The following is a 27,641-nucleotide window of genomic DNA, read 5'->3' on the forward strand; positions in this document are numbered from 1 at the left end:
GTAAAGGTCTTCTAGGAAGAAGAGCAGGTGTTCCTACTGCTTGCTATAAAATGCGGGTTTCCCAAGCTCCAGGTTCCTTTCCACAAGAAGGCGTCCCTCAGGCGCCCCCTAGTCGCCCCTGATGGACTTACAAGGCAGGAAGGGGAGAACCAGCCTGTGAGCTGAAGCTCCCCGGCCAGCTGTGCCGCTGGAAATTGAGTTACCCATTGTCTCTGACTCAGGGGTTTCATTCTCCTGCAGGCATCCATGAAGCAGCAACAGACTAACTAATTTGCTTGTAAATAGAACAAAATCAAATCCCAGACCCAGCAGTTACTTCTGTAAGAAAACTTTTTTTTTTAATTTATTGAAGTATAGTTGATTTACAATGTTGTGTTAATTTCTGCTGTACGGCAAAGCGATTCAGTTATACATACATACGTTCTTTTTCATGTTCTTTTCCATATGGTTTATCACAGGATATTGAATATAGTTCCCTGTGCTGTACAGTAGGACCTTGTTGTTTATATATTTTATATACAGTAGTTCGCATCTGCTAACCCCAAACCCCCAGTCCATCCCTCCCGCACCCACCTCCCCCTTGGCAACCACAAGTCTGTTCTCTATGTGAGTCTGTTTCTGTTTTGTAGATAAATTCATTTGTGTCATATTTTAGATTCCACATATAAATGATATCATATGGTATTTGTTTTTCTGACTTCACTTAGTATGATCATCTCTAGGTGCATCCATGTTGCTGCAAATGGTATTACTTTGTTCTTTTTTTATGCCTGAGTAGTAGTCCATTGTATATATGTACCACATCTTCTTTATCCGTTCATCTGTCAATGGACATTTAGGTTGTTTCCATGTTTTGACTATTGTGAATAGTGCTGCTATGAACATAGGGGTGCATGTATCTTTTTGAATTATAGTTTTGTCTGGATATATGCCCAGGAGTGGGATTGCTGGATCATATGGCAACTCTATTTTTAGCTTTTTGAGGAACCTCCATACTGTTTTCCATAGTGGCTGCACCAATGTAAAACATTTTTAAAAACAAACAATAAGAAACCCAATAAAAAAATGGGCAAAAGACCTAAACAGACATTTCTCCAAAGAAGACATGTAGATGGCCAAGAGGCACATGAAAAGATGTTCATCATCGCTAATTATTAGAGAAATGCAAATCAGAACTACAGTGAGGTATCACCTCACACTGGTCAGAATGGCCATCATTAACAAGTCTACAAATAACAAATGCTGGAGAGGGTGTGGAGAAAAGGGAACCCTCCTACACTGTTGGTGGGAATGTAAATTGGTGCAGTTGGGAACAAACTAAAGTTTTAGCAAAGCAGAAGGAAAATTTTTCCCCAGCTTTATTGAGCTATAATTGACATATAACCTTGTGTGAGCTTAAGGTGTACAACGTCATGATTTGATATGTGTATATATTTGCAAATGATTGCCAAGCTTAGTAAGGTTAGTGAACACATCGATCACCTCACATAGTTATACTTTTGTGTGTGTGAGGTGAGAAGTTTTAAGATCTACCCTCTTATATAGCTTTCACATATAACACAGTATTTTAACTGTGCCCATGCTGTGTGAATGCTGTTGACAATTCAAAGGCCAGCAGTGGGCGAAGTTGTCCGAAGGCCCTTAAACCTCTGTGGAGAGCTTTTAGCTTCTGAGTCAAGAGTAAGTTCAAAGGTCTTTAGGTGGGAATACACATCCATATCTTAAGCTAAAAAAAAAAGTTATAAAGTTCAATTAAGCAATCAGTTTGTAGGATTTTCAGAACCCTTTGGGGGGGGAGAGAGAGAGAAATGTGTGTACCATGAACCAGGAACCTGGGCCATGCACGACCAACTGCTTTTAAGTTTGAAGCACTGCTGGTTTGGGTTTGGGGATTTTTTTTAATGGTTGAGGGCTTCTCACCTGGCTCATGTCTGGGAGCTGCCCTGTAGAGGGGGTGCCTGGAGCAAAGTTGGGGAGGCCCAGGGGGTGGGGTTGGTGGTGAGTCATCAATTCCAGAGAAAAGCCACTGACATAACTGAAAATGATGTTGGTTCACCAGAAAGCCAGAGTCCTGCGCTTCTCTGGGTATAAAACAGTGTCAGGGCATGTGGTAGTGAGCATGGACATGGCGGCCGCCCACGGTCAGATGCCTGGGCCCAGAGGGAACACATAGCCCCGCCACTTGTCCTGAGAGCATCAGTTCTCAGTCATAGGTAACATTGCCCTCGGGAGGCATTGGCAGTGCCTGGGGACATTTACTGAGGACTTACTGTCATCTGGTGGGTAGAAGCCAGAGCGACTGCTGAACACCCTCCGATGTACAGAACAGCACCCATGAAAAATTATCCACCCAAAGTGTCGACAGTACCCAAACTGAGAAACGCTGCTTTAAAGCAGACACAACTGTGATTTGCCTTGGGACGGATAGGCGTTTTCAGGACACAGAGATGGCACTCAACAAATGCATGTGGATGAGGATAAAAACCTATTATCAATAAAATCTAGGAGTGCCCAGGGTAGTGCTGGAATAGAGCGTGCCCAGAGAGGCTTTAAGGCCGAGAATGCAAAACCTGAACCAGGAAGCAGCACGTGGGCTAACGCTGAGCTTCTCCAGTGGTTCTTTGGGGGTAAGACGATGAGTGATCTTTATATAAGATTACATTTTTCTGAGTTTTTTAACGATGATCTTGTATTATAATTCAAAAAAATGTAGTGAGCCACATGGTGGCTCCAGCTAACACTGCTGTACGATATACAGGAAGGCTGTCGAGAGTAGATCCAGAGAGTTCTCATCACAAGGAGAAAGTTTTTTTCTTTTCTTTTTATCGTATCCATATGAGATGATGGATGTTAGCTGAACCTATTATAATCATTTCATAATATGTGTAAATCAGGCTGTACACTTCAAACTTATACAGTGATGTGGGTCAGTTATTTTTCTATAAAACTGGGAAAATGAATAAAAATTTATTTGACATTACTAAAAAGAATTTTTTGTAAGCTGTTGGAATGACCTGGTTTCCCAAATCACCTGTCTCCTGGGCAGTATTAGTACCACCCACTAGAAATGGGCTGATTCTCGCTATATGTACAGACCTCAGTTCATCTGCTAGTTCAACCTTGTGAGGTGGGAATCATCGAAAATTTGAAGACCTTCCTCCTGGTGAAGGAAACCCTTGGTAACGGAAAGAGGTCTGAATTATGAGTCAGATCCCTGGGCTGTGGTCCCAAGTCTGACACATCTGTCACTTGAACAAGTCATGTGAGCTGGACCCTAGTCCCCTCAGCCACGGAGTGGCTGGGCTAAGAACAGATGTGTCCCAGAGCCCTTCCCAGCCCTGGGCCCTTCTTGAGTCGCCCACACGAGGGCAGGGTGTGGGCGTGGGCCCACAACCCCATGGCTTCAGTGGGGTCAGCCACCCCTGGACTGGCTCCCGAGTGACCCTTTGGGACCCAGTCCCAGTGGGTTTAGGGGCAGAGCAGCGTGTGTCCCAACTTCATCACTCGTCAACCCTGCCAGTTCGAAAGCAGGACCTGGCCCCAACTTCCACCTGCTGCTCTAGGCACATCTCACCTGGCAGGAGACAGAGGTGAGCTCATGAGCAGATGCGATCCAGGGTGAGTGTCGGATTACCCTCTTTTTTCCTACAAACCTTCTTGATCTCAAAGTGGTCAGCCAGCGCGAATCGACTCCACAGCAGTTGGTGAGGGGAGGTGCAGATGTCGATTCTGTCTTCTGTAATGGTTATTGTCACTGTCGTCACAAATGGGTACATTGAAGTGCAGGAGTGACCCCCCCTCTGCTCCATACCTGCCAAGCACTTTCTGAGTTCCGAGCATCAGTCAGCACTCACTCGTGCCCTTTGCCTTGACAAACCCTGAGCCTTCATAAAATGATGAGCCTCTAAACTAATGAGGGAGTTCTGTAATCTTTCTGTTTCCTACTGTGGGCGTTAGTTTGGCTACGAGAGAGGAGACTGGTTGTCTCCAAGGCTTTAAAAGTTACTGCTGGCGCTTCGGCATGCAGCTTCCTTCTAAGCAGCACTGTCTCTCAGAGAGTCTTGGAGACACTGTGAGCTTATTATTTGAACATTAAATCCAATATCATGTGGTGCACTTTGGCTGGAAAGCTAACGTGAGGCATGTGACAGGCCCAGAGTGAGGCCTGCGGCCTTGTTGAAATCGAGCCCGGGGCTGGGGGCAGGGCCCATCCCTCCTCCCGGCTGAGCGGGCAGCTCACCGCTTCTCACTCCTGCTGCCTAATGTGGATTATTCTTTAAATCGATTCTGTTCTCCGAGTGGCACCCATACGTTTTTGGCTAATAGTGACTTTCTATTTTGCTTTTTAGCCATCAGATGTAGCTAATTCTCAAGTGAAGAGGGGAAGGGGGGGCAGTTAATAACAGAAAGTTTGGACTCAGGGCTGCCCCTGGAGTTGCACGTAGGATGTTCCCTCGGTCCAGGTCAACCTGCTCCCCAGCTCCTTCCCACGCAGATACAGAAACATCTCAGGCTGCATTCAGTTCACTCCTTCATTTAATAACGTTGGCTGTTGTGATTACTGATTCACCTGGACCTCGAGGAGATGCTGTGCCTTAGCCCTAGAGGACCTCGGTCAGGCCAAGGTACAGCAAGCAGAGAGGCCGCAGGCAGGCAGAGCAGGCTGGACGCACAGAACCGAAAGGCTGTGAGCAGAGGGACGACGCATGGCCCGGCTCCGGGCTGACCATCCCGGCCTTGCTTCTGCAGTAACCGGAGCTCTGAGTGGACTTGCGTTTTTGACGCTCCCTCCAGTCCAGACGGGAGACTGGTCGTGGAGGACGCGCGTGAGCCCCTGAGGACCCTGCCAGATGCCTGAGGCAGGATGTCGTCCCACTGCAGCTGCTGACTCTCTGACCTATTCCCAGCCCTGTGTGAGTCCTGGGAATCGTTTGGCCCATTGATTTCTGCTGGTTGCATCACTATTCTCACGTGGTGTCCTCACAGGGGCGCGTGGGGCAACGTTCAGAGACAGCCTTGTCTCTAGGGGTTGGAGACAGCTAACAGCTGCAGCCGTTCTGCAGCTCTCCAGAACACAGTCTCTCTCTGTAGCTCCCTTCTCTCCTGAACTCCGCCCGTCTAATCCTAGCATCCTTCCTCTCCCAGAACTCTGATCTGTCTCTTCAACTCAGTGAGACCACAGAACTCTATGTGGTTTCCCCCTCCCTGTACTGAGCCTAGAATCTGCATTCAGGCAGAATTTGGGGCCATAACGGGGCTCACCTATTTCTCTTCTCTCAGTGATCAGAGTCCCGTGATGCCTGTTGTCTAAAGTCTGAACCCATTTTTCATATATTCTGTTTTTCTCTATTTAAGAAAAATAGAGAGGTATTTTCTCTATAGAGAAAGGAGAGGTAACCTGCCCTCTGTTACTTCATCAAGGCTGGAAGTGGAAAGCCCGTCATTTATTTTTAAAGTTTGAGGTGAGGGTAGTTCCCCATCCACAGAGAACATCTCAGCACACGTTCCTCAAAACGTACTTTAATTTTTCAGCCATGTTCTAGCGGTCCCTGCACGTTACACCTTCATCATCATTTTGTTCTCATCTTCCTCTGCGCCCGCTGAGGGATCACGCTTCCCCGTCTCCATAGAATTAGGCATCGCTGTGTGACTTGCTTTAGCCACAGAAACATAGTTGGGAGCATCGAGGACACTTCCTACTGCTCATCTCTCAGCCCCTCTTTTCCGTCACGCGATGACAGCGGGAGTAAGTGTCGACATGAGGGGGCTGAAGAGTTGAAGCACACAGAGGAGAGGTGGCCTGGAGAGCGGCTGGGACCCACAGCAGAATTTGCACGAGCAAGGAGGAGACTCCTGCCACGTTGAGCCACTGAGGTCTGGAGCTGTTTTTTGTGCAGCATGAACTACACCAGCCTGTCCTGCCCGAGATAATCCCTCTTTATTGAGCCGGAGTATGCGTCCACCCTGACCCTAGACACGTGTCTACAAATATGTTGGTTTAATGAAGCAGGAGTTTTTGAAAACGTACCATTTGGAAAACTATCGGTCCACCGGAAAATGAGGAGCCAGAGGAAGCAAAACCAAGCAAAACTACAAAAGGAAACAGACCATTTTTTTGAGATTGAGTTCTTTTGTTGATGTGTTTAAATCACTTCCAGACGGATCAATCCATTGTAATTCAGAAGGATTTATACTTCCCTTGCCACAAATCTAAACAGAATGGAAAACAAATTAGCATAAACTATAGGTATTTGTCTACAACAGGAGACGTGACCCTGGTGAACTGAAATTTTTCTGTGAGGCACCATCTGTCTTTGACCCTCTTCTATTACATGAGGTTAGCTTTGCCTTTTTCAGGCGCCAGAGGAAATGCCTTCGTGGTTAAGATTTACTTCCCAACCACCTGTAGAGGTGCTTTTTCCCCCCAGTTATATTGAGATATAATTGACACATAACATCTTATGAGTTTAAGGTGTACAGCAGAATGATTGATAAATGTGTATATTGTGAAACCATCACCGAAATACATTTAGCTAACATCCATCACCTCACATAGTTACCAATTTGTTTTTTATTTTTCTTGTGATGAGAACTTTTAAGAGATACTTTTGATAGCAGCTTCTTCTAACTTGCTTCCAAAAGAGGAATTCTTAACCTTTGGTCCATATATTACTGGGGTGCGTGTGTCAATGAATCACATGCAATTGTAGGCATATTATGTGCGTATTTTACATTTTTTCTGGGGAGAAGGATTTGCACCTCTCCTCAGATTCTTAAAGGTCTAGGTGACTCACTTTAAAGACAAAATCAATTTCCTCACCTAAACAGAATCTCATCTCACATTTCATCAGCCGAGTCCTGTTCTTTTTCTTGTAATTGCTTCTCCTTCTCTTTCGTTTTTCTTATAATACAGGAAATGAAGGAATGTCCTGAAGAGGGAGGGATGAGTAGTTTCACAAGTGGAAGGGAGGTAGTTTCCACTTAGCCGTCGAGGTTCAGGCTGATCACCCAGGTCAGCTGTCTGAGCGGGACACAGGATTTTGATCCAAGCCATCGTCGTGCAAAGTCCTCAGGGGCTCTTGAAACTCAGAACCACCGTGGTAAGTGATGGCAGAGCAAAGACCTACTGTCACCCTTTGGCCAAAGGAGGGGAGAAATGGAAAGTCACCGAGCCTTGAGGAGAGAGGAGAGGAAGTCCTTCCTCTCACAGCTGACTGCCCTATTTGGTTCAGTGTGGAGTTTTAGATTTTTGTATAAAGCGTTTTGGAATGGGCAGGAGAAGTTGTGGCAGAGAGAATGAAAAGAGAGGGGAGAGGAAGTTATAAATATATCCTCACTACTTCCCGGCGAGTCCTGGCACTGAGAGGCAGAGAAAGCTTATTAGACTAACTGTGAGCAAACTTCCAGATAGAAAGAGACTGAAAAAAGTCTGGCTGTCCAGTCAATATTATTGTCTAAATAACTACGTGCAGGCCCCTGGGGGTCCGCAGGGCATCAGGAGGCAGCAGGCAAGTCCAGCTGAAAATAGCCACTGTGACTGAAGACCCTCTGCTCCCTTGGAGGTGACTTCGGAGCCTTCTGCCCACACATCACAAATACGCCTAAAAACACAAACACTGGGACATTTTCGTAGTACAAGAGCCATGTCCTCATGGAGAATCAAGCAGAATACCTCTTCTAATCTTAAAGTCATATAATGTTATATGTCAATTCTATCTCAATAAAATAGTGGTGGGGAAACTTAACTACAAAGACATTTCCTCTGGCACTAAAAAAATGCAAAGCTAACCTCATGTAAAAGAAGAGGATCAAAGACAGATGGTGCCTCACAGAAAAATTTCAATTCACCAGGAAGCCACAGAAGTAAGGACTCCTAAGATGGGGATGAGCCAGGTGACCTGAGGTGACAGCTCCTTTATTTTTATTGTGCTCACTAAACCGTGGCAGGTCTATTTTTAGTTACCGTTTTTTGTTATGTAGATTCGTGTTCACTTTTGTGGTTGGAATAGTCACATAGCTTGATCTGCAAAAAATGCTGTGATATTTTTTCGGTTGCTGTCAGCTTTTTATGTGACTCCCCCTTTTTCTTCTACACTCCCTGTGGAAACCTGTCCATGGGGACAGCGACAAGTTGGCCTCTAGGCTCCAGAGCTATGCTGAAAATACCGGTGATCTGTGCGTTTCTCAGCAGACGAGGAAAACCACCTAAGCCTGCTAAATTTGTCAGCAGCCTAGTGGAAAAACAAGTTCACTCAAATAGATAAAATATGAAATTAGAGAGTCAGAGGCAGTGTAGCCAACAGAAAAAACTGTGGGTGAGAAGTTTGGAGACCTGGTATCTAATAGCAAGTCCTATCGGGACTTCAGTATTCAGTGAGTATTCTCCTTTCTATTTCACGATGATTGCCTTGGGAGGAGATACATGACATAAGGAAAAATTAAAATAATTTATAACTTTCTAGGCAGCATTAAGCCTCGTGCTAAAATAACAAGACAATCAGATGCTGGCTGTGCTAGACGTGGCAGACATTGCTGGTCATCCAACCCAAAACCTGTTCCTTCCCAGCCCCTTTCTCTCTTGTCCATTTCAACTGAAGAGACTGGAAAAGTCTCTATTGTAGCTAATGGGGTTCATGTGACACGGCTCTGACCAATGAGTCTTAAGTGGAAATTTGTTCAGGGTGTCTGGAGAAGCTTTTGCCATTTTTTTTTTCAATAAAAGGGACACATACAGCTGACCTAGATTCCTCTCTTCTTTCTACCTTGAATATTGGTGTAATGCCTGGAGCTGAAGCAACCATTTTGTGATCATGAGACAACAGGGCAACACATTAAGAATGATGGAAGAGAAAGAAGGACCTTGCCTTGATCTTTGATGACATTGCTGAGCTGCTACCCCAGCTCTAGATGACCTACCTTGAGACCTCTTATTTATTTAAGACTTTTATAGTTGAGTTTTCTCTCACTTCCAGCCAAAGCATTCCTAAGTACCTATGATACACTGGCTGTAATATGTTGTTACTGAGAGATTTAACTAAGTTAATTTTATTCAAAAGGGAATCACCATGTAGTAATTTACTTTAATTTTTAAAACTATATAAAAAAGCAAAATTTAAGAGCAAATTTTTTTTAATTTGTATTTTGATAATTTTTAAGCATTCAGAAAAGTTGAAAGAACAGTTTATTTTAGATGTATATTTTATTTGTAAAATTTGTATTTTATTTAAAATTTATATTTTATTATATTTTTAATTCCATTAAAAATTTATATTTTGAAAGTTTTCAAATATACAGAAAAATAGAAACATAAAGAAAGTATCTCCTTTCTCATACTTCCACAGGATGGGTTCAGTATCCAGCCTCTGCCTGCATCCCTCCAAGGATGGGGAGCTTACATTTACACAGGCAGCCTTTTAAAAAAAACACACACGAAAAAGACAAAACTATTACACACATCTAGTTGCTATAAAGGTCTTCTGGATGTGGAACCAAAACTCACCCCTCTGTAACTTTTTTCTCCGCTCTCTGGAGTGACAATGTACAGGTCTAACTATTAAACACTTGGCATTTTCTCCATCGATAGGTCTTGTACCAGTGGTCCCCAACCTTTTTGGCACCAGGGACCGGTTTCGTGGAAGACAGTTTTTCCACAGACGGTGGGGGGTGGGATGGTCCAGGTGGTAATGTGAGCGATGGGGAGCGAGCGTTAGGACCGCTACCGGTCTGCTGCCCCGGGGGTTGGGGACCCCTGTAGTAACCCGCTCAGCAAAGGGGTATTTCTGGAGAAGAGTCAAGGATAGAAGGGGAAACAGGCCTCCCCATCCTGAAGTGGGAGCCCATTCGGGAGGCCTGCTCTTCCTCTCATGCAGGAACACTGGGGAGGACGGGTTTGGCAGCCATGCCCCCGCCCCCCGACCATCTATTGGCCCAGCTCTTGTGCAGGGCTGGGGCGTGCGGGGGACAGAGCTTCGTCGTCAGAGCTTCTTTAGGTGGCCGAACAGCCAGATTATTCATTAGTCTGAGCAATCATCCCACCCCTGGTAGGTTCTCCCTGAGTGTGGAATTGAACTGAACAACGGACCAGCAGGCCCTCACTGTTCTTGGCATGGGAAAGGCCCCGCCCCCGACCTGTGACAGGTGTGCCTTGGGTTGTTTTTACAGTTGGGGTGCTGGGTGCGGCCCAAGGCCCGGCTGGCAGCTGGCACACCTGTGTGTGGAGCTTGGTCTTGGCCGCAGGAGTGAATAAAGCTCCCTGACCCCCAGGGCCACAGGCGCCCCCACGAACCATCTTTGTATCCACCCATCCAACATCAGGGGTTGCTGGCTTTCAGTAGGAGACCAGGAGGAAGGGCAGGCGCCACACAGACACACGCGAGATCCTGCATCGCTGCGGCTGCTGGAGCTGCTGAGCTTACCACGTCTGCGGGGTAACCCAGCTGCGGGGCACACTCTGCGGGGCTCGGGTGCAGCCCTCCCAGAGGTCATGGTCTTGGGTTGTGAGGAAAGCTGATGAGAGCCTGGACCCAGTTATCTCGACCTGAGGTCGTAAGTCCAGTCGTGTGTGTATGTGTGTGTGTGTGTGTGTGTATGTGTGTGTGTGTGTGTAGATACACAGATCGGTGCCTCATGCTCCTTGTTTACAAAAGAAAATACCTTAATTAAATGAACTTCGAGGCCACCCCTCCTATTAACGGTGCCCAACACCCGCCGCGCAGCCCAGGCCAGCAGAGCCAGGCAAGCTTCCCCGGAGAGCTGAGCCAGGTGACTGCAGACCTCACCTGCACCGCGGGGCTTCCCAACCCCGGCAGGATGGACAGCGGCCAACACACAGCTGTTTCTGTGATGGTGACACCAGAGAGCTAGAAAGGGCCTCACAGCTGGGCAGCCCTGTTCTCCTGGGCGGGGGGCTGCCGGCCACAGAGAACACAGACCAACCTCCCACTCCTCCCATGACTGTGGCTGCTCTGTCTTTCTCTTGTGTATTTCAGTTCTAGCCTCTGGGAACGAAAGGCGAAGGCCTGTATCACCCCAGCTGCCGTTGGCCCAGCGTCTGCGTAAGAGGCTCAGTTTCCCGGCCGGCTCCACACAGGTGTCCACGTGTCCTTCATTCCCTCACTCAACAAGGACTCCAGGATGCCAGGCGCTGGACGTCCAACAGTAACTGTACAGACGTGGCCCTGAAGCCTGCGGGACCGTGGGAGACGCGGGGTGGTGACTAACGCCAGCGTAGTCCCGCCGTGGGGCAGGCGCTGCCCCACGCCCTTTACATGTATCTTAATGCCCACAGGGTCCTTCAGTCTCACGTATAAAACGTGAGGAATCTGAGGCAGCAAGTTACGTGTTAAATTGCTCAAGGTTGCCCAGCGTGGAAAGTGTGGCTCCAGGATTCAAACCCAGGCCGTCAGGCTGCCGAGTCCTGGCATTTAACTCCTACAGGATTCTGTCGGAGTGACAGTAACCAAGTAAAGCACAGATGTGTGAAGGATTCAGACATGAATCTCTGCTACCGAGGGAAAGAATAGGGACACCTGGTAGGGAGGTAATAGTGTGGTGGGCTCCTCCTGAGGGGTCCCGTGGAGGCTGAAGAAAGCAAGCTGAGAAGGATGCAGACAGTGGACGACAGTTCACACTGGCTCCTTGACTTGGGGCTTGGCATGGTCGGGGGACCACTCGAGGGTGGCGTGCCTCCTCGGTGGAGGAGGGGCATGGGTGGGAGGACGGCAGGGGCAGAGGGGGGACCACACTCAAGTGCCGTCGGAAGCCAGGACAAGGGGGTGACATGCCTCACCCTGCATGCTGGAGGTGGGGTGTGGAAGCAGGCCAGTTACTGCCATGGTCCAGGGAAGGGTGGTCGCAGTGGTCCGGAGGAGAGGTGGGCCCAGGCGAGACTTACCTGTCGAAGCTGGACAGCTCCAGCTTGCTTCAACACCCCTGAACCGTGCTGGGAACCCCCCCCACCCACCCAAATCCTGCAGACTGGCTTCGTTCGAAGTTCATGACCTCTGAGGAGGACCGTGGTGAGGGAGACGTGGGGTGGAGGGAGGGTCTCCTCTTTACAGTGGGAGACGCTGGAGCGCATTTGTACCCTGCAGGGAACGATCCAGGAGAGAAGGGGAGATGGGTGACCTGGGACAGTAGGGCTAAGAGAAGGAACAGAGTCCTTGGGAAGGGAAGGTGGACGGGGTCTGAGCACATGGAGGGAAGCAGGGACTTGTATTGATGTAGAAACTCTATTTTCCCCCCAAGACACTATTTTTGCAGCTGTTTGAAGTTCGTATATTTTCTGTACTGCAGAGCTTATTGAGAAGATCGTAATGTTCAAGTTTTCCTCCCTGTCAATGCAGGAAAGGAGACAATGGGGAAGCTTCGGTGATGGAAGATGAGGGAATTCTCTTCTCGTGGCTCTACTTTCTCTAGGAAGTATTGAGGCCTAAACTGCTGAGAGTAGGGGGTGAAGGAGATGGGGTGTGTGAGGGAGAAGAAGGTTGAAACAATTGTCCTAGAGGAAATGAGCTTAACTGGGTGAAACTGTCCTGGATTAACAGGTAGTTAAGTTATGAGATCATGAGGCTAAAATTTATAAATGACCAACTGTGGTCTTGAGATTCCTTTTTCCACCAAAAAAAATCAGGGCTTCTTGAAGAAATGATGAATTCCAGGTCTTAGGAGTAAAAAATGTACAAGATGAGCTTGATATTGTCACACTAGAAGGCAAGGAACCAATCAATCCCAACCAACTGGGGTCCTGTCAAGAGGACCCTGGAACCACCTCCCACTGGAGTTGGTTCCATCCCACAAAGATGCTCCCACTGGCCAAAGAGCGGACATTTTGAGCATCAATAAAGATAAGACTGCAACGGACTGGGACACATCAAGTCCATTTAAACTCAAATATGAGTTCATAATGAAAGTGAAAAATGAAAAAACTAATTGGTCACCATTGGAGGATGTTAATGGACCAATTCACTGAGTTCAAAATGACTCATTATTTTGAACACTAGTAAATAAAGGAAGAGAATCCTGTTCTACCTCTCTTGTTTGTCTTACCATCGGGTAAACAAATAGATGGGAATTTTCTGTTCTTTGAGAAGAATTTTAGCTACAAATGAAGAAAATGATAGAGCATGACTGTTTTGCAAAGACTATGGCACTGAGGCTCGATGGCTGCTACATCACAAAGAGAAAAAATCAGAGCTGTGCTTCCTGATGGGAAGAACACACCCACCCAGGAGACAGAATCTGCTAGAGCTTCTGTCTCCAGCCACTGAGCTATATTATAGGTCATGCAGAGAGCAAGGGAACACGCTAAATGATACCACAGGGACACTCAGCAGAACGCACTCTGTGAGGACTGCTGGGCGTGCTACCTGGTTTTCTCAGCAAATAAATTGCAAGGGAAGAAAGAAATGGAAGGGAAACCTATGTATTTAAAGGAGGTTAAGAGACACATCGGTCTCATTGCGTAAACATTACTTGTGTGATGCACACAAACTATGGAAAGCGATTGATGACATTCACGAGACACTCAGAAACGTGAACACTAACAGAATATCTGATATTAAATAATTATTGTTTAGAAAAATGACACCAGTCTGCAAGCTTATGCAATTTCTTCAGTGACGTTGAGGATTCAGAGTTAAGGGAGTGAAAGGCCACTAAACAAGTTTATGGGAGATTGCAGTCTGGGTAAATGAATGAATTAGTTAATGACTTGAGAATGTTAGCTTTTAGCTTTACATATTCAGTGTCATTAATATCTAATGAAATACTGCATATGAAAAGTACTTTGAAAAACTTTCAAGTTTTACTAAAACTGAGGGCTAGAATCTTTGAAAGCCAGCCTGTCAGTACACATAGGGATCAATACAGCTCACTTTGCTGATGGGCTGATTCGCTTTGCCGCTATACTTACGGTGATCACATCCCTCTGAAACCCCTAAAAGGGCGTGTGGTCTGACAACAGGATATTTTCCAATTTGTGAATGCATTTAATTGAAAACTTTAATTAAGGTATCAAATTTAAGTCATATTAGTTGGACGTTTAATGAATCCCTTTTAAGGAAAGTTCAAAGGTACGTGAAACTGAAACGAACCCAGAAAAATCCTATTATCATCACCTTAATTATGCGTGAGTCAGTCACTTAATTATTACATGAGTCAGAGCCCTATTAGAGAATGGTGTCCGGTGTGTGCCACACTTTCAGAGGCGGGAAAACTGGAAGACGGTCCAAGTGTAATTAGAGCGATGGAGTGTTTTACGGGGAGAAGCTGAGAGGGTTCAAAATCACGGTCTCGAAGTGTATTGCATGCTTTTAATCACCTGGAGTCAATACCGAGATCCTTGACTGTACAAAGGGTCATGCAAGAAGAAACGGGCTGTAAAAAAGAACTACTTGTACCCCCTCCCATGTCCCAAAACTGCTCTCATAAGGGGCAGCCATGACCTCCGTGTGACGAAACTCAAAGGACCAGTCCTCGTCCTACTGGACCCAGAGCAGCCTCTGGGGCCCCCTTCCTCCCCTTCAGTGCCCCAGATCGGAGCACCCGTGGGCTCAGCCCTCACTCTTCCCTTTCTGACTAGCACTCAGCCTTTGGTGAACTCACTCAGGCCATCACCATCGGGATGCTGATAGCTTCCACATTTACTTCTCTGCCCAGACCTCGCCCTTGGACTGCAGACTTGCATAACTTACTGCCGACTCGGCACCTCAACCTGGATTTTTAACGGGCATCTCAAAATTAACATGCCCCAATCTGCCCACCCACCCAGCCACCTGCTCCTCCCACGGCTGCCCTTATCTCAGATGATGGCAGTTCCATCCTTCCGGGTGCTCTGGCCAAGATCATGGCATCATCCAAACTCCTGCCTTTTCCTCTTATGCCAAATCTGCTCTAACGGCAAATCCTGTGGGCTCACCCTTCACAGACCTATACCAAACCCAGCCGTTTCTCTCCACCCCACTCCCGGTGCCCTTGTCCACGTACCGCCAGTGCCCCCGGGTTGTCACAGCTGCCCCCTCCCTCTCTGGCGCCACTGCTCCCTCAAATTTCAACTCAGCAGCTAGGAGGATCTGATATAAACATCATCTAAGCAGGCCTGGTCCATCTTAGAAAGGTCTCTTGTCCCTTCTGCCCACCATCCTATTTATTTTGTGATTTTCCCAGCCAGGCTTCCAGAGTCAGCAGACTATGCTTACTGCCCCCATTTCTTCCTTAATTCTTTTTTTTTTTTTTTTTAATTTTTATTTTTGGCTGTGTTGGGGCTTCATTGCTACGCTTGGGCTTTCTCTAGTTGCGGTGTACTCTTTGTTGTGGTGCGCAGGCTTCTCATTGCAGTGGCTTCTCTTGTTGTGGAGCACAGGCTCTAGGCACGTGGGCTTCAGCAGTTGTGGCACATGGGCTTCAGTAGTTGTGGCTTGTGGGCTCTAGAGCGCAGGCTCAGTAGTTGTGGCGCACGGGCTTAGTTGCTCCACAGCATGTGGGATCTTCCCGAACCAGGGCTCAAACCCGTGTCCCCTGCATTGGCAGGTGGATTCTTAACCACTTCGCCACCAGGGAAGCCCTCTTCCTTAATTCTTTGCAAGCTGACTTTTTCCCCCAACCTCTAATTCAGAGGTCACCATTACCTCCTCACCAAACCAAGGCTCTTTCCTGAGTCCTCATTGTTAGGGACCTTTCTGAGGGTCTCAACCAGTGACCATCCTGCTTCCCAGAGCATCCCCTGCCACACCTGGGCTTCCCTAATCTCAGGCCACTTCTTTCTAGTCTTTTCTTCCTGCCCCTCCCACACTCAGACTGGCCTTCACCCCCCCAACCCCCTTTCAGAGAGCTCTTCCCCTCACAGCCTCCACTCTTCATTTCTGGCCTTTCCTGCTGGCTGACCCTCACCATCTTAATCTCAGCACAAGCCAGACCAGGCCCACTTCCCCACCCCCAGTTCCTGGCTCTGGTCACACTGGCTTCCTCCCTCATTCTCCTGTCTCTGTCGATGGGACCACCACCTCCCCATTCTCTCAACGCTGGGCTCCTTTCTGACTTCTCGCTGTCCTTTTGCCTCTCATGCAATAGGCACCAAGTACAGTCTTTCGTGTATCTCTCCCCTATTTCTCTCTCTGCTTTGATAACTTGCGGGGCTCCCTGGCTCCCCAGGTCCTGGCTGACTCCCCGGGCCACAGCCCTGTTGCATTTCCTGCCGTTGTCTACTCCAGGGGTGACGGAGCTGGCTTTTCCTTCCCGCCTCACCTCCTCCCCCTCCAATCATAGACCTCCAAGAGCTCTGCATCTCAGGAGTGGGATGTGCCCAAGCTTTCGCCACTCACATGGGTCCACTGGTCTTCCCAGGTTCCACTCATGGTTTAGGTATCAGAGCTGACCTTTTTCTCGAATGTCTCAAGAGCTGACACTTTCTCCATCTGCTAAACGTGCCCGTGCCCGAGTGACCCTCAGCCTATCAAGGCAGTGTGTATGTAAGGATGGGGCTTCCTCTGCTGCCCCTGTGGACCATCCCACTCCAAACCATGACCTGAAAACACAGCAGGTGCCAATTCTCAGAGGTAGGGGAACACCCATTATTGGTGTCTAAGATGCACGTTATAGCATTGCTGAAATCAGGGCACTGCTAACGATTTAATTACATGGTTTAATTGGCACCATTTTTTCCTTCTCAGTGGTACATAAAATGGTGATTCATCTTACAGTTGATTGTGTCTTAGATTCCATAAGCCGTAAAGCTCAAGTGCTGGTCTGGACTATAGGAAAATTTCTAAAATACGTTCAGCATGCCACTGTGCAGAGCTGTAAATTATGTGATACTAGGAAAGGCAGGAAAGAAGAGGAGAGAGAAAATTTTAAAAGACTTGGTCCCCTTCCTAAGATCTTATGACCTAATTTGTGAAACAGGGCTAAGAGAAATCTAAAAACACTTCTCAAGCAACATATGAGCAGGTGAGAGCTGAAGTGGACACCTGTGACTCTGAGGGTGCATAAACACTGTTGTCTGGAACCTCAGCATCCCAGGAAGGCTTCCTGGAAGAAGTGAGCTTTGCATCTAAAAGGAAAGAAAAAGTGGGCCAAAGGCTACTCTGCCTCATTTAATGGGCACACTGTTCTCAGGAGGAAATAATGTCTCCATTTTACAAATGTTTGGATAGCGTATGAACATCATACCCGGGATATCCACCACATAATTGAATTTGTGACAAGGGGGCAGAAGGCTCAGGACTGACTTGAATCTCTGCTGTTTTTCACATTTCCTTTATTTCCCAAATCACTCCCTGAGAGGGTATCCACAGAGGATGGAATGTCTGGTGGTTCCTGGTCATTCTTTTTTTTTTTTAGGGGGGGCCACCCCAAAGGGAAAACAGGTTTATTGTAGCTGTGGTCAGGCAGTCAGCGGTTGAACTTGGCCACACGTTCCAGCTCATCCTTCTTCCTGATAGTGTAGGAGTTGGAGGAGCCCTTGGCGGCACTGATGAGCTCATCTGCCAGGCACTCGGCAATGGTCTTGATGTTCCGGAAGGTGGCCTCACGGGCACCTGTGCACAGCAGCCAGATGGCCTGATTCACACGGCGCAGCGGGGACACGTCCACGGCCTGCCGCCTCATTGTTCCAGCTCGCCCAATGCGGGTCGAGTCCTCCCGGGGGCCACTGTTGATGATGGCATTCACCAGGACCTGCAGGGGGTTCTCGCCTGTGAGCAGATGGATGATCTCAAAGGCGTGCTTGACGATGCGCACAGTCATGAGCTTCTTGCCATTGTTGCAGCCATGCATCATCATGGAGTTGGTGAGGCGCTCCACGATGGAGCACTGTGCCTTGTGGAAGCACTTGGCCATGTAGTGCCCTGCACTGTGGGGCAGGTATTTGGCATACTTCTCCTTCACTGCGATGTAATCCTGCAGGGAAATGCCATGGATCTGCACATTATCGGTGCTCCACTTCCCAAAGAGCTTGATGTCGGGGGTCTCTTCTGCAGGTGCAGCTGTCTCCCACTCCGTCATCCTGAAGGCGCAGCCGAGGCGTCTCGGCCGCTCGGCGTGGACCACGCGCGCCCTGGCACAGATAGGAAGCATTCCTGGTCATTCTTGAGTGTTCTGCAAGGGCGCCACCATCCTGCTTGCCAACTGGGGGCTCTGCTCCTTCTGGAACTTGCCCGAGAGACAAACGGCTTAACCCACAGCCTTCTCCATATGAGCAGAATGGGTGTGAGAGGAACCAACTGGATGTGGGGCCTGATGGGAACATCCTGATGGAGGTCTCAGGGCCATCCATACACATCCCTTACAGGAGAAGGAAACGAGGCCCCCCAAACCCACCCAAAGGGCGATTCCAGGGAAGCCCTCTCCTTCCTTCTCTCTCCCCTCCCCTGCAGACCAGTCCCGACATCCTGGCTAAAACCCAGTGCCAAGAGGGGCCTTGCCTAGCTGCCAGGTCCACGTACTCCAGTGGAGGATGCACGGATATGTGCTGTCCACATGTCTGAGTACAAACTGGCTTGTTGTAGTATCTACCCTTAAGTCAAGGACTGTACACACTCACCAGAGTGGGAGGAGGGGTTGCAAGATGGAGGGAAAGGGCGCGGGCAGGGAGAGGGAAGGGCCCCGCCCTGGCGCACCCACACCCATCAGCGTCTCACAGTTGGCCCTGCACGTTACTCCCGAGCGTTCGGCTCCTCCGCACCCATCCTGTAAGCCGGTGGGGCAGGTGCCGGTCACCATCCGACAAAGGAGAAAAGCGGGCTCAGAGAAGTCAAGCTCACACGGTAAGTGGCAGGTCTAGAGATCAGGGTCTCAGCTCTCTCCGAGAAAACACACCTTTGATCCTCCCAAATTCTACCTGGGCGGGGGACAGTGGACCGCAGTACCCTCCGTACAGAAAGCTAGTAGAAGGCAACACTTACGGAACACTTTCCACTCGCCAGGCACTCACCAAGCCCTTTACACGAATTAACTCCATCCTCACCGCAACTTTACGAAGTAGGTACAGTTACTAATCCCGCTTCACCCGTAGGGCTACTGAGGCCCAGAGAACCAGGGACTCGTCCAGGGTCGCAGAAGTAGACGAGAGAGGGAGGCGCGAGCGGGACTGGGAGGACCAGGGAGGACAACAGAGGGCCCGGTGGTTTCCAGCCTCGCGGCGCCGGCCAGGCCCCGGCTGCCCATATAAGGCCGCGGGCGTCCTGTAGCGTTTCAGGCGCATTAGGGCGCCCGGCGGACTGCAGCCTCCTCCGCGCCGAGGAATGTGTGGAATCCTCCTTCCTGACTGCCGCCCACGGCAGGGGGACTTCCCCTCCGCACCCGGGCCCCGGATTAGCCCCCGAGCGAGCCCGGAGGCCTCCCACCACTGCCTGGCCGCTGGGGGGAGCGCGGCGCCTCGGCGGAGCCGGCCGGAAGGCGGGGAGGCGACCGCGCGCCCTCACCTGCCTGGGGCGGCGCGCGCGGGCGCAGAGGAGGCGGCGGGGCGGAGGCAGCCGAGGAGCCGGGGAGGAGCCTGCGCCGGGCGGCGGCGTGGGCGCGAAGTGAAACTCCTGGAAGTTGCGGGAGCGCGGGGAGCCGCGGCGGCGGCCCGCGCGCCCATGGCTTTAAGCAAAGGGCTGCGGCTGCTCGGGCGGCTGGAGGCCTCGGGGGAGAGCAGCATCCTTCTGGAGGCACGCGGCCGCGGGGACTGCCTGCTCTTCGAGGCCGGCACGGTGGCCACGCTCGGTGAGTGCGGCAGGCGGCGCCGCCCGGGGCTCCGGGCCGGCGACTCCGCAACGGCGCCGGGGCTCGGGCCGCGCCCTGGTCCCCTGTCCCGGGGAGGATGCCGGGAGGGAAGGTCGCCTGCCTTTGCAGAGACCTAGACAAACGGGCACCTCCCGTCCCCGAGGTGACCAGTCCCGGGCGGCGCGGAGGTGGCGGAGGCGTGGGCGTCGCACGCGCAGGGTGGCGGGTGGCCAGTTTGAATGAAGTGACGCCGGGGACGCCAGAAGACACGTGTGGCTGCTCCCGGGTGCACAGGCGGCCCACAGGGGTCTACGGTCTGCGCGCCTGCCGGCGGGGTCCGTTCTTGGAGAGCCGCCTCTGGTCCCTTCTGCCCCGCGCTCCCCTGGGACCCGTTACAGATTCAAGACCATCCAAGAGGGGTGACTTAGGAGGCGGTCCGACCAAGTGCCTGGCGCTGTTTTTCTTGGCACCTGTTGATGAAACCAGTGAATGCCCGTTCCCTTGTGATGGCCTCCTTCACTCCCGGGGGGGATGGGGACGAAAGCACCGTAACACAGACTCCGGAGAAAGCGCTGATGGCACCTTTGCCTCATGTAAATACTTGGCTGAGAAGCATCAGTACTGCAAAGTATAGAACTTGGAGGCAAAAAAAAAAAAAAAAAACTAGTGCTGGGTGTATTTGACATTAGGCAGTTGCCAAGTCAATGTATTTCACCTATGAGCTCCAGGAAGTCTTGACACTAACATTGTGTCAAGGGCTTTAGAGACCATCTCATTTAATTTTCACATTTCTACAAAAGGACTAGTATTATCCCCATACTACAGAGGAGTAAACTGAGGCCTGAAGAGGCTAAGAAACGTGCTTGCCCAAGGTGACAAACAGCTCTACCTGACTTCCAGTGACTATTTCTGTATTGTTGTACGGTGTGCGGCTTCTTGGAATCACCTTGTTTTGTGGCTAACATTCATGATGAAGGCCAAGTAACAAAGGGAGCGAAACCAGGTAGAATTGTTAGAACTTCAACCTGAACAGTAGAGAGTAGGCTTACAACTGGTGTCCATCATCTCCCCTGTTTGTAGCTAAACAAAGCTCAGAGGAGGATCACCAGTCCTTTAGGTAGATGACCTGTGCACTCACGCCCACCACATTTTATAATTGAATCATCTTTTTTTTCAGATTGTATGCATCAATTCTTCAATTAGATTCTTCGGTATACATCTTGGAAGGACCATCTCTTCTATTTCTGCTTCCCTAATCATTTCATTAGCATATAGTTATCTGGCTTGTTTTCAGTCACTTGGTTACTAAAACAACATCTCCAGTATTGTCAGCACCATAAGTGTGCAGTAATCATGGATTAAATTATTATCAGATTATTCCAGTTTGTGCTCTGTCCTGAAAAGTCCAAGTTTGGTCATTTGCTAAGGTCTTGAAAGAAAACCACAAAAATCTCCATTCCATTTTAGATGTCTGCTTCATACCACATATATCAGAGCTGAGAGATTAAATTGCATGGTACAAAACTACTGCTTCATCAAAGAGATTAAAATATTATTCAGTTGGATGACAGCAACTTTAAGCAAGGTTCCTATATATTTGAATTCCTTTCAAGCCACTGGGATAAAAAGACTTTATTTTTTCAAAAGTGAAGATTTTAAAATGATTAATGAAAGTAATGCAATGCATATTTTCCGTTGGAAATTAGGTTTGGGCTGAAATCATGTATATTATGTTGGTGATTACAATAATCTGGATTCTAGAACAGAGGGTGTAATGACAGGAATGGGCCTCAGCTCACGTGCAGTCCACATTTGTCACTTAACCTAGCATTCATTTTTCAGTAGACTTTGGGCTGAATACTTAACTTGTGAAGTCTTCTTAAATTAAGTGAAACTATTTTTATTTATTTTTTAAAACATCTTTATTGGAGTATAATTGCTTTACAATGGTGTGTTAGTTTCTGCTTTATAACAAAGTGAATCAGCTATACATATATTTATATCCCCATATCTCCTCCCTCTTGCCTCTTCCCCCCACCCTCCCTATCCCACCCCTCTAGGTGGTCACAAAGCACCAAGCTAATCTCCCTGTGCTATGCGGCTGCTTCCCACTAGCTATCTGTTTTACATTTGGTAGTGTATATATGTATATGCCACTCTCTCACTTTGTCCCAGCTTACCCTTCCCCCTCCCCGTGTCCCCAAGTCTGTTCTCTATGTCTGCGTCTTTATTCCTGTCCTGCCCCTTGGTTCTTCAGAACCTTTTTTTTGTTTGTTTTTTTTTAGATTCCATATATATGTGTTAGCATACGGTATTTGTTTTTCTCTTTCTGACTTACTTCACTCTGTATGACAGACTCTAGGTCCATCCACCTCACTAAAAATAACTTAATTTCATTTCTTTTTATGGCTGAGTAATATTCCGTGTATATATGTGCCACATCTTCTTTATCCATTCATCTGTCGATGGACACTTAGGTTGCTTCCATGTCCTAGCTATTGTAAATAGAGCTGCAGTGAACATTGTGGTACATGACTCCTTAAATTATGGTTTTCTCAGGGTATATGCCCAGTAGTGGGATTGCTGGGTCTTAGGGTAGTTCTATTTTTAGTTTTTTGAGGAACCTCCATACTGTTCTCCATAGTGGCTGTGTCAGTTTACATTCCCACCAACAGTGCAGGAGGGCTCCCTTGTCTCCACACCCTCTCCAGCATTTATTGTTTCTAGATTTTTTGATGATGGCCATTCTGACTGGTGTGAGGTGATACCTCATTGTAGTTTCGATTTGCATTTCTCTAATGATTAGTGATGTTGAGCATCCTTTCATGTGTTTGTTGGCAGTCTGTATATCTTCTTTGGAGAAATGTCTATTTAGGTCTTCCCATTTTTGGATTGGGTTGTTTGGTTTTTTTTTTGATATTGAGCTGCATGAGCTGCTTGTAAATTTTGGAGATTAGCCCTTTGTCAGTTGCTTCATTTGCAAATATTTTCTCCCATTCTGAGGGTTGTCTTTTTGTCTTGTTTATGGTTTCCTTTGCTGTGCAAAAGCTTTTCAGTTTCATTAGGTTCCATTTGTTTATTTTTGTTTTTATTTCCATTTCTCTAGGAGGTGGGTCAAAAAGCATCTTGCTGTGATTTATGTCATACAGTGTTCTGCCTGTGTTTTCCTCTAAGAGTTTTATAGTTTCTGGCCTTACATTTAGGTCTTTAATCCATTTTGAGTTCATTTTTGTGTATGGTGTTAGGGAGTGTTCTAATTTCATTCTTTTACATGTAGCTGTCCAGTTTTCCCCGCACCACTTATTGAAGAGGCTCTCTTTTCTCCATTGTATATTCTTGCTTCCTTTGTCAAAAATAAGGTGACCATAAGTACATGGGTTTATCTCTGGGCTTTCTATCCTGTTCCATTGATCTATATTTCTGTTTTTGTGCCAGTACCATACTGTCTTGATTACTGTAGCTTTGTAGTGTAGTCTGAAGTCTAGGAGCCTGATACCTCCAGCTCTGTTTTTCTTTCTCCAGATTGCTTGGGCTATTCAGGGTCTTTTGTGTTTCCATACAAATTGTGAAATTTTTTGTTCTGGTTCTATGAAAAATGCCATTGATAGTTTGATAGGGATTACACTGAATCTGTAGATTGCTTTGGGCAGTATAGTCATTTTCACAATGTTGATTCTTCCAATCCAAGAACATGGTATAGCTCTCCATCTGTTTGCATTATCTTTAATTTCTTTCATCAGTGTCTTTTAGTTTTCTGCATATAGGTCTTTTGTCTCCTTAGGTAGATTTATTCCTAGGTATTTTATTTTTTTGTTGTTGCAATGGTAAATGGGAGTGTCTCCTTAATTTCTCTTTCAGATTTTTCATCATTAGTGTATAGGAATGCAAGAGATTTCTGTGCATTAATTTTGTATCCTGCTACTTTACCAAATTCATTGATTAGTTCTAGTAGTTTTCTGTTAGCATCTTTAGGATTCTCTATGTACAGTATCATGTCATCTGCAAACAGTGACAGCTTTACTTCTTTTCTGATTTGGATTCCTTTTATTTCTTTTTCTTCTCTGATTGCTGTGGCTAAAACTTCCAAAACTATGTTGAATAATAGTGGTGAGAGTGGACAACCTTGTCTTGTTCCTGATCTTAGAGGAAATGGTTTCAGTTTTTCACCATTGTGAACGATGTTCGCTGTGGATTTGTCATATATGGCCTTTATTATGTTGAGGTTAAGTTCCCTCTTTTCCTACTTTCTGCAGAGTTTTTATCATAAATGGGTGTTGAATTTTGTTGAAAGCTTTTTCTGCATCTACTGAGATGATCATATGGTTTTTCTCCTTCAATTTGTGAATATGGTTTATCACGTTGATTTGCGTATATTGAAGAATTCTTGCATTCCTGGGATAAACCCCACTTGATCATGTTGTATGATCCTTTTAATGTGCTGTTGGATTCTGTTTGCTAGCATTTTGTTGAGGAGTTTTGCATGTATGTTCATCAGTGATATTGGCCTGTAGTTTTCTTCCTTTGTGACATCCTTGTCTGGTTTTTGTATCAGGGTGATGGTGGCCTCGTAGAATGAGCTTGGGAGTGTTCCTCTCTGTGCTATATTTTGGAAGAGTTTGAGGAGGATAGGTGTTAGCTCTTCTCTAAATGTTTGATAGAATTCGCCTGTGAAGCCATCTGGTCCTGGGCTTTTGTTTGCTGGAAGATTTTTAATCACAGTCTCAATTTCAGTGCTTGTGATTGGTCTGTTTATATTTTCTATTTCTTCCTGGTTCAATCTCGGAAGGTTGTGCTTTTCTAAGAATTTGTTGATTTCTTCCAGGTTTTCCATTTTATTGGCATGTAGTTGCCTATAGTAATCTCTCATGATCCTTTTTATTTCTGCAATGTCAGTTGTTACTTCTCCTTTTTCATTTCTAATTCTATTGATTTGAGTCTTCTCCCTTTTTTTCTTGATGAGTCTGGCTAATGGTTTATCAATTTTGATTATCTTCTCAAAGAACCAGCTTTTAGTTTTATTGATCTTTGCTATTGTTTCCTTCATTTCTTTTTCATTTATTTCTGCACTGATCATTATGATTTCTTTCCTTCTGCTAACTTTGGGGGTTTTTTGTTCTTTTTTCTCTAATTGCTTTAGGTATAAGGTTAGGTTTTTTATTTGAGATTTTTTTGTTTCTTGAGGTAGGATTGTATTGCTATAAGCTTCTCTCTTAGAACTGCTTTTGCTGCATCCCATAGGTTTTGGGTCATTGTGTTTTCATTGTCATTTGTTTCTAGGTATTTTTTTATTTCCTCTTTGATTTCTTCAGTGATCTCTTGGTTATTTAGTAGTGTGTTGTTTAGCCTCCATGTGTTTGTAGTTTTTACAGTTTTTTTCCTGTAATTGATATCTAGTCTCATAGCGTAGTGGTCGGAAAAGGTACTTGATACGATTTCAGTTTTCTTAAATTTACCAAGGCTTGATTTGTGACCCAAGACATGATCTCTCCTGGAGAATGTTCCATGAGCACTTGAGAAGAAAGTGTATTCTGTTGTTTTTAGATGGAATGTCCTATAAATATCAATTAAGTCCATCTTGTTTAATGTATCATTTAGAGCTTGTGTTTCCTTATTTATTTTCATTTTGGATGATCAGTCCATTGGTGAAAGTGGGATGTTAAAGTCCCCTGCTATTATTGTGTCACTGTCGATTTCCCCTTTTATGGCTGTTAGCATTTGCCTTATGTATTGAGGTGCTCCTATGTTGGGTGCGTAAATATTTACAATTGTTATATCTTCTTCTTGGATTGATCCCTTGATCATTATGTAGTGTCCTTCTCTGTCTCTTGTAATAGTCTTTATTTTAAAGTCTATGTTGTCTGATATGAGAATTGCTACTCCAGCATTCTTTTGATTTCCATTTGCATGGAATATCTTTTTCCATCCCTCACTTTCAGTCTGTATGTGTTCCTAGGTTCTGAAGTGGGTCTCTTGTAAACAGTGTATATACGGGTCTTGTTTTTGTATCTGTTCAACCAGTCTATGTCTTTTGGTTGGAACATTTAATCCATTTACATTTAAGGTAGTTATCGATATGTATGTTCCTATTATCATTTTCTTAATTGTTTTGGGTTTGTTATTGTAGGTCTTTTCCTTTTCTGGTGTTTCCTGCCTATAGAAGTTCCTTTAGCATTTGTTGTAAAGCTGGTTTGGTGGTGCTGAACTCTCTTAGCTTTTGCTTGTCTGTAAAGGTTTGAATTTCTCCATCGAATCTGACTGAGATCCTTGCTGGGTAGAGTAATCTTGATTGTAGGTTTTTCCCTTTCATCACTTTAAATATATTCCGCCACTCCCTTCTAGCTTGTAGAGTTTCTGCTGAAAGATCAGCTCTTAACCTTATGGGCATGCCCTTGTATGTTATTATTTTTTTTTGTTTTTCCCTTGCTGCTTTTAATATTTTTTCTTTGTATTTAATTTTTGATAGTTTTATTAACATGTGTCTTGGCGTGTTTCTCCTTGGATTTATCCTGTATGGGAATCTCTGCATTTCCTGGACTTGACTGACTATTTCCTTTCTCATACTAGGGAGGTTTTCAACTATAATCTCTTCAAATATTTTCTCAGTCCCTTTCTTTTTCTCTTCTTCTTCTGGGACCCCTATAACTCGAATGTTGGTGTGTTTAATGTTGTCCCAGAGGTCTCTGAGACTGTCCTCAGTTCTTTTCATTCTTTTTTCTTTATTCTGCTCTGTGGTAGTTATTTCCACTATTTTATCTTCCACGTCACTTATCCGTTCTTCTGCCTCAGTTATTCTGCTGTTGATTCCTTCTAGAGAATTTTTAATTCCATTTTTTGTGTTGTTCATTATTGTTTGTTTTGGTCTTTATAGTTCTTCTAGGTCCTTGTTAAATGTTTCTTGTGTTTTCTCCATTCTGTTTCCAAGAACTTGGATCATCTTTACTATCATTACTCTGAATTCTTTTTCAGGTAGACTGCCTATTTCCTCTGCATTTGTTTGGTCTGGTGGGTTTTCATCTTGCTCCTTCATCTGCTGTGTGTTTGTCTGTCTTCTCATTTTGCTTAACTTACTGTGTTTGTGGTCTCCTTTTCGCAGGCTGCAGGTTCGTAGTTCCCGTTGTTTTTGGTGTCTGCCCCCAGCGGCTAAGGTTGGTTCAGTGGGTTGTGTAGGCTTCCTGGTTTAGAGGACTGGTGCCTGCGTACTGGTGGATGACGCTGGATCGTGTCTTACTGGTGGGCAGGACCGCATCTGGTGGTGTGTCTTGGGGTGTCTGGCCTTATTATGATTTTAGGCAGTCTCTCTGCTAATGGGTGGGGTTGTGTTCCTGTCTTGCTAATTGTCTGGCATAGGGTGTCCAACACTGTAGCTTGCTGGTCGTTGAGTGGAGCTGGGTCGTAGTATTGAGATGGAGATCTCTGGAGAGCTTTCACCATTTGATATTACGTGGAGCCGGCAGGTCTCTGGTGGACCAGTGTCCTGAACTTGGCTCTCCTGCCTCAGAGGCACAGGCCTGACACCCAGCTGGAGCACCAAGACCCTGTCAGCCACATAGCTCAGAAGAAAAGGGAGAAAACAAAAAAGAAAATAAATAAAGTTATTAAAATGAAAAATTTTTTAAATTATTAAAAATAAAAAATTTTTAAAGTAATTTAAAAAAAAAGAAAAAGAAAGAAAGAAGAGCCATCAAACCAAAAAACAAATCCACCAATGGTAACAAGCAATAAAAACTATACTAAAAAAAACCAAAAAACAGACAGACAGAACCTAGGACAAGTGGTAAAAGCAAGGCTATACCGACAAAATCACATAAAGAAGCATACACATACACACTCACAAAAAGAGAAAAAGTAAAAAATATATATATATTAAAAAAAAGGAAGAGAGCAACCAAATCAATAAACAAATCTACCAATGATAATAAACTCTAAATACTAAACTACGA

The 27,641-nt window shown here is 46.3% G+C and overlaps 1 protein-coding gene and 1 pseudogene across 10 annotated transcripts in view; one reads left to right on the forward strand and one right to left on the reverse strand.

Annotated features, from left to right (window-relative positions):
• Positions 1-17,268: 17,268 nt before the first annotated feature.
• LOC111169049 (small ribosomal subunit protein uS7 pseudogene) lies at positions 17,269-18,042 on the reverse strand (annotated as a pseudogene).
• Positions 18,043-18,547: 505 nt separating this feature from the next.
• SYNJ2 (synaptojanin 2) overlaps positions 18,548-27,641 on the forward strand; it is a 120,824-nt gene continuing 111,730 nt past the window's right edge. For 5 of the 10 annotated variants that reach the window (XR_016395267.1, XR_016395268.1, XR_016395269.1 and 2 more), the window contains exon 1: positions 18,556-18,761. Coding sequence is in view for 7 of the 10 variants with exons in the window: in XM_089922189.1 (XP_089778315.1) it covers positions 18,563-18,761 (199 nt within the window). In the remaining 3 variants the exon portion in view is untranslated. Of the gene's footprint in view, positions 18,762-19,494; positions 19,702-27,641 lie in introns of those variants that run through there. The other 5 variants (XM_022560228.2, XM_089922193.1, XM_022560276.3 and 2 more) reach the window with 3 other exon arrangements.

The sequence above is a fragment of the Delphinapterus leucas genome, chromosome 12, assembly GCF_059928025.1.
Source record: "Delphinapterus leucas isolate spDelLeu-1000000601 "Yukka" chromosome 12, BTC_Dleu_Yukka2, whole genome shotgun sequence".
NCBI classification, from domain to species: domain Eukaryota; kingdom Metazoa; phylum Chordata; class Mammalia; order Artiodactyla; family Monodontidae; genus Delphinapterus; species Delphinapterus leucas.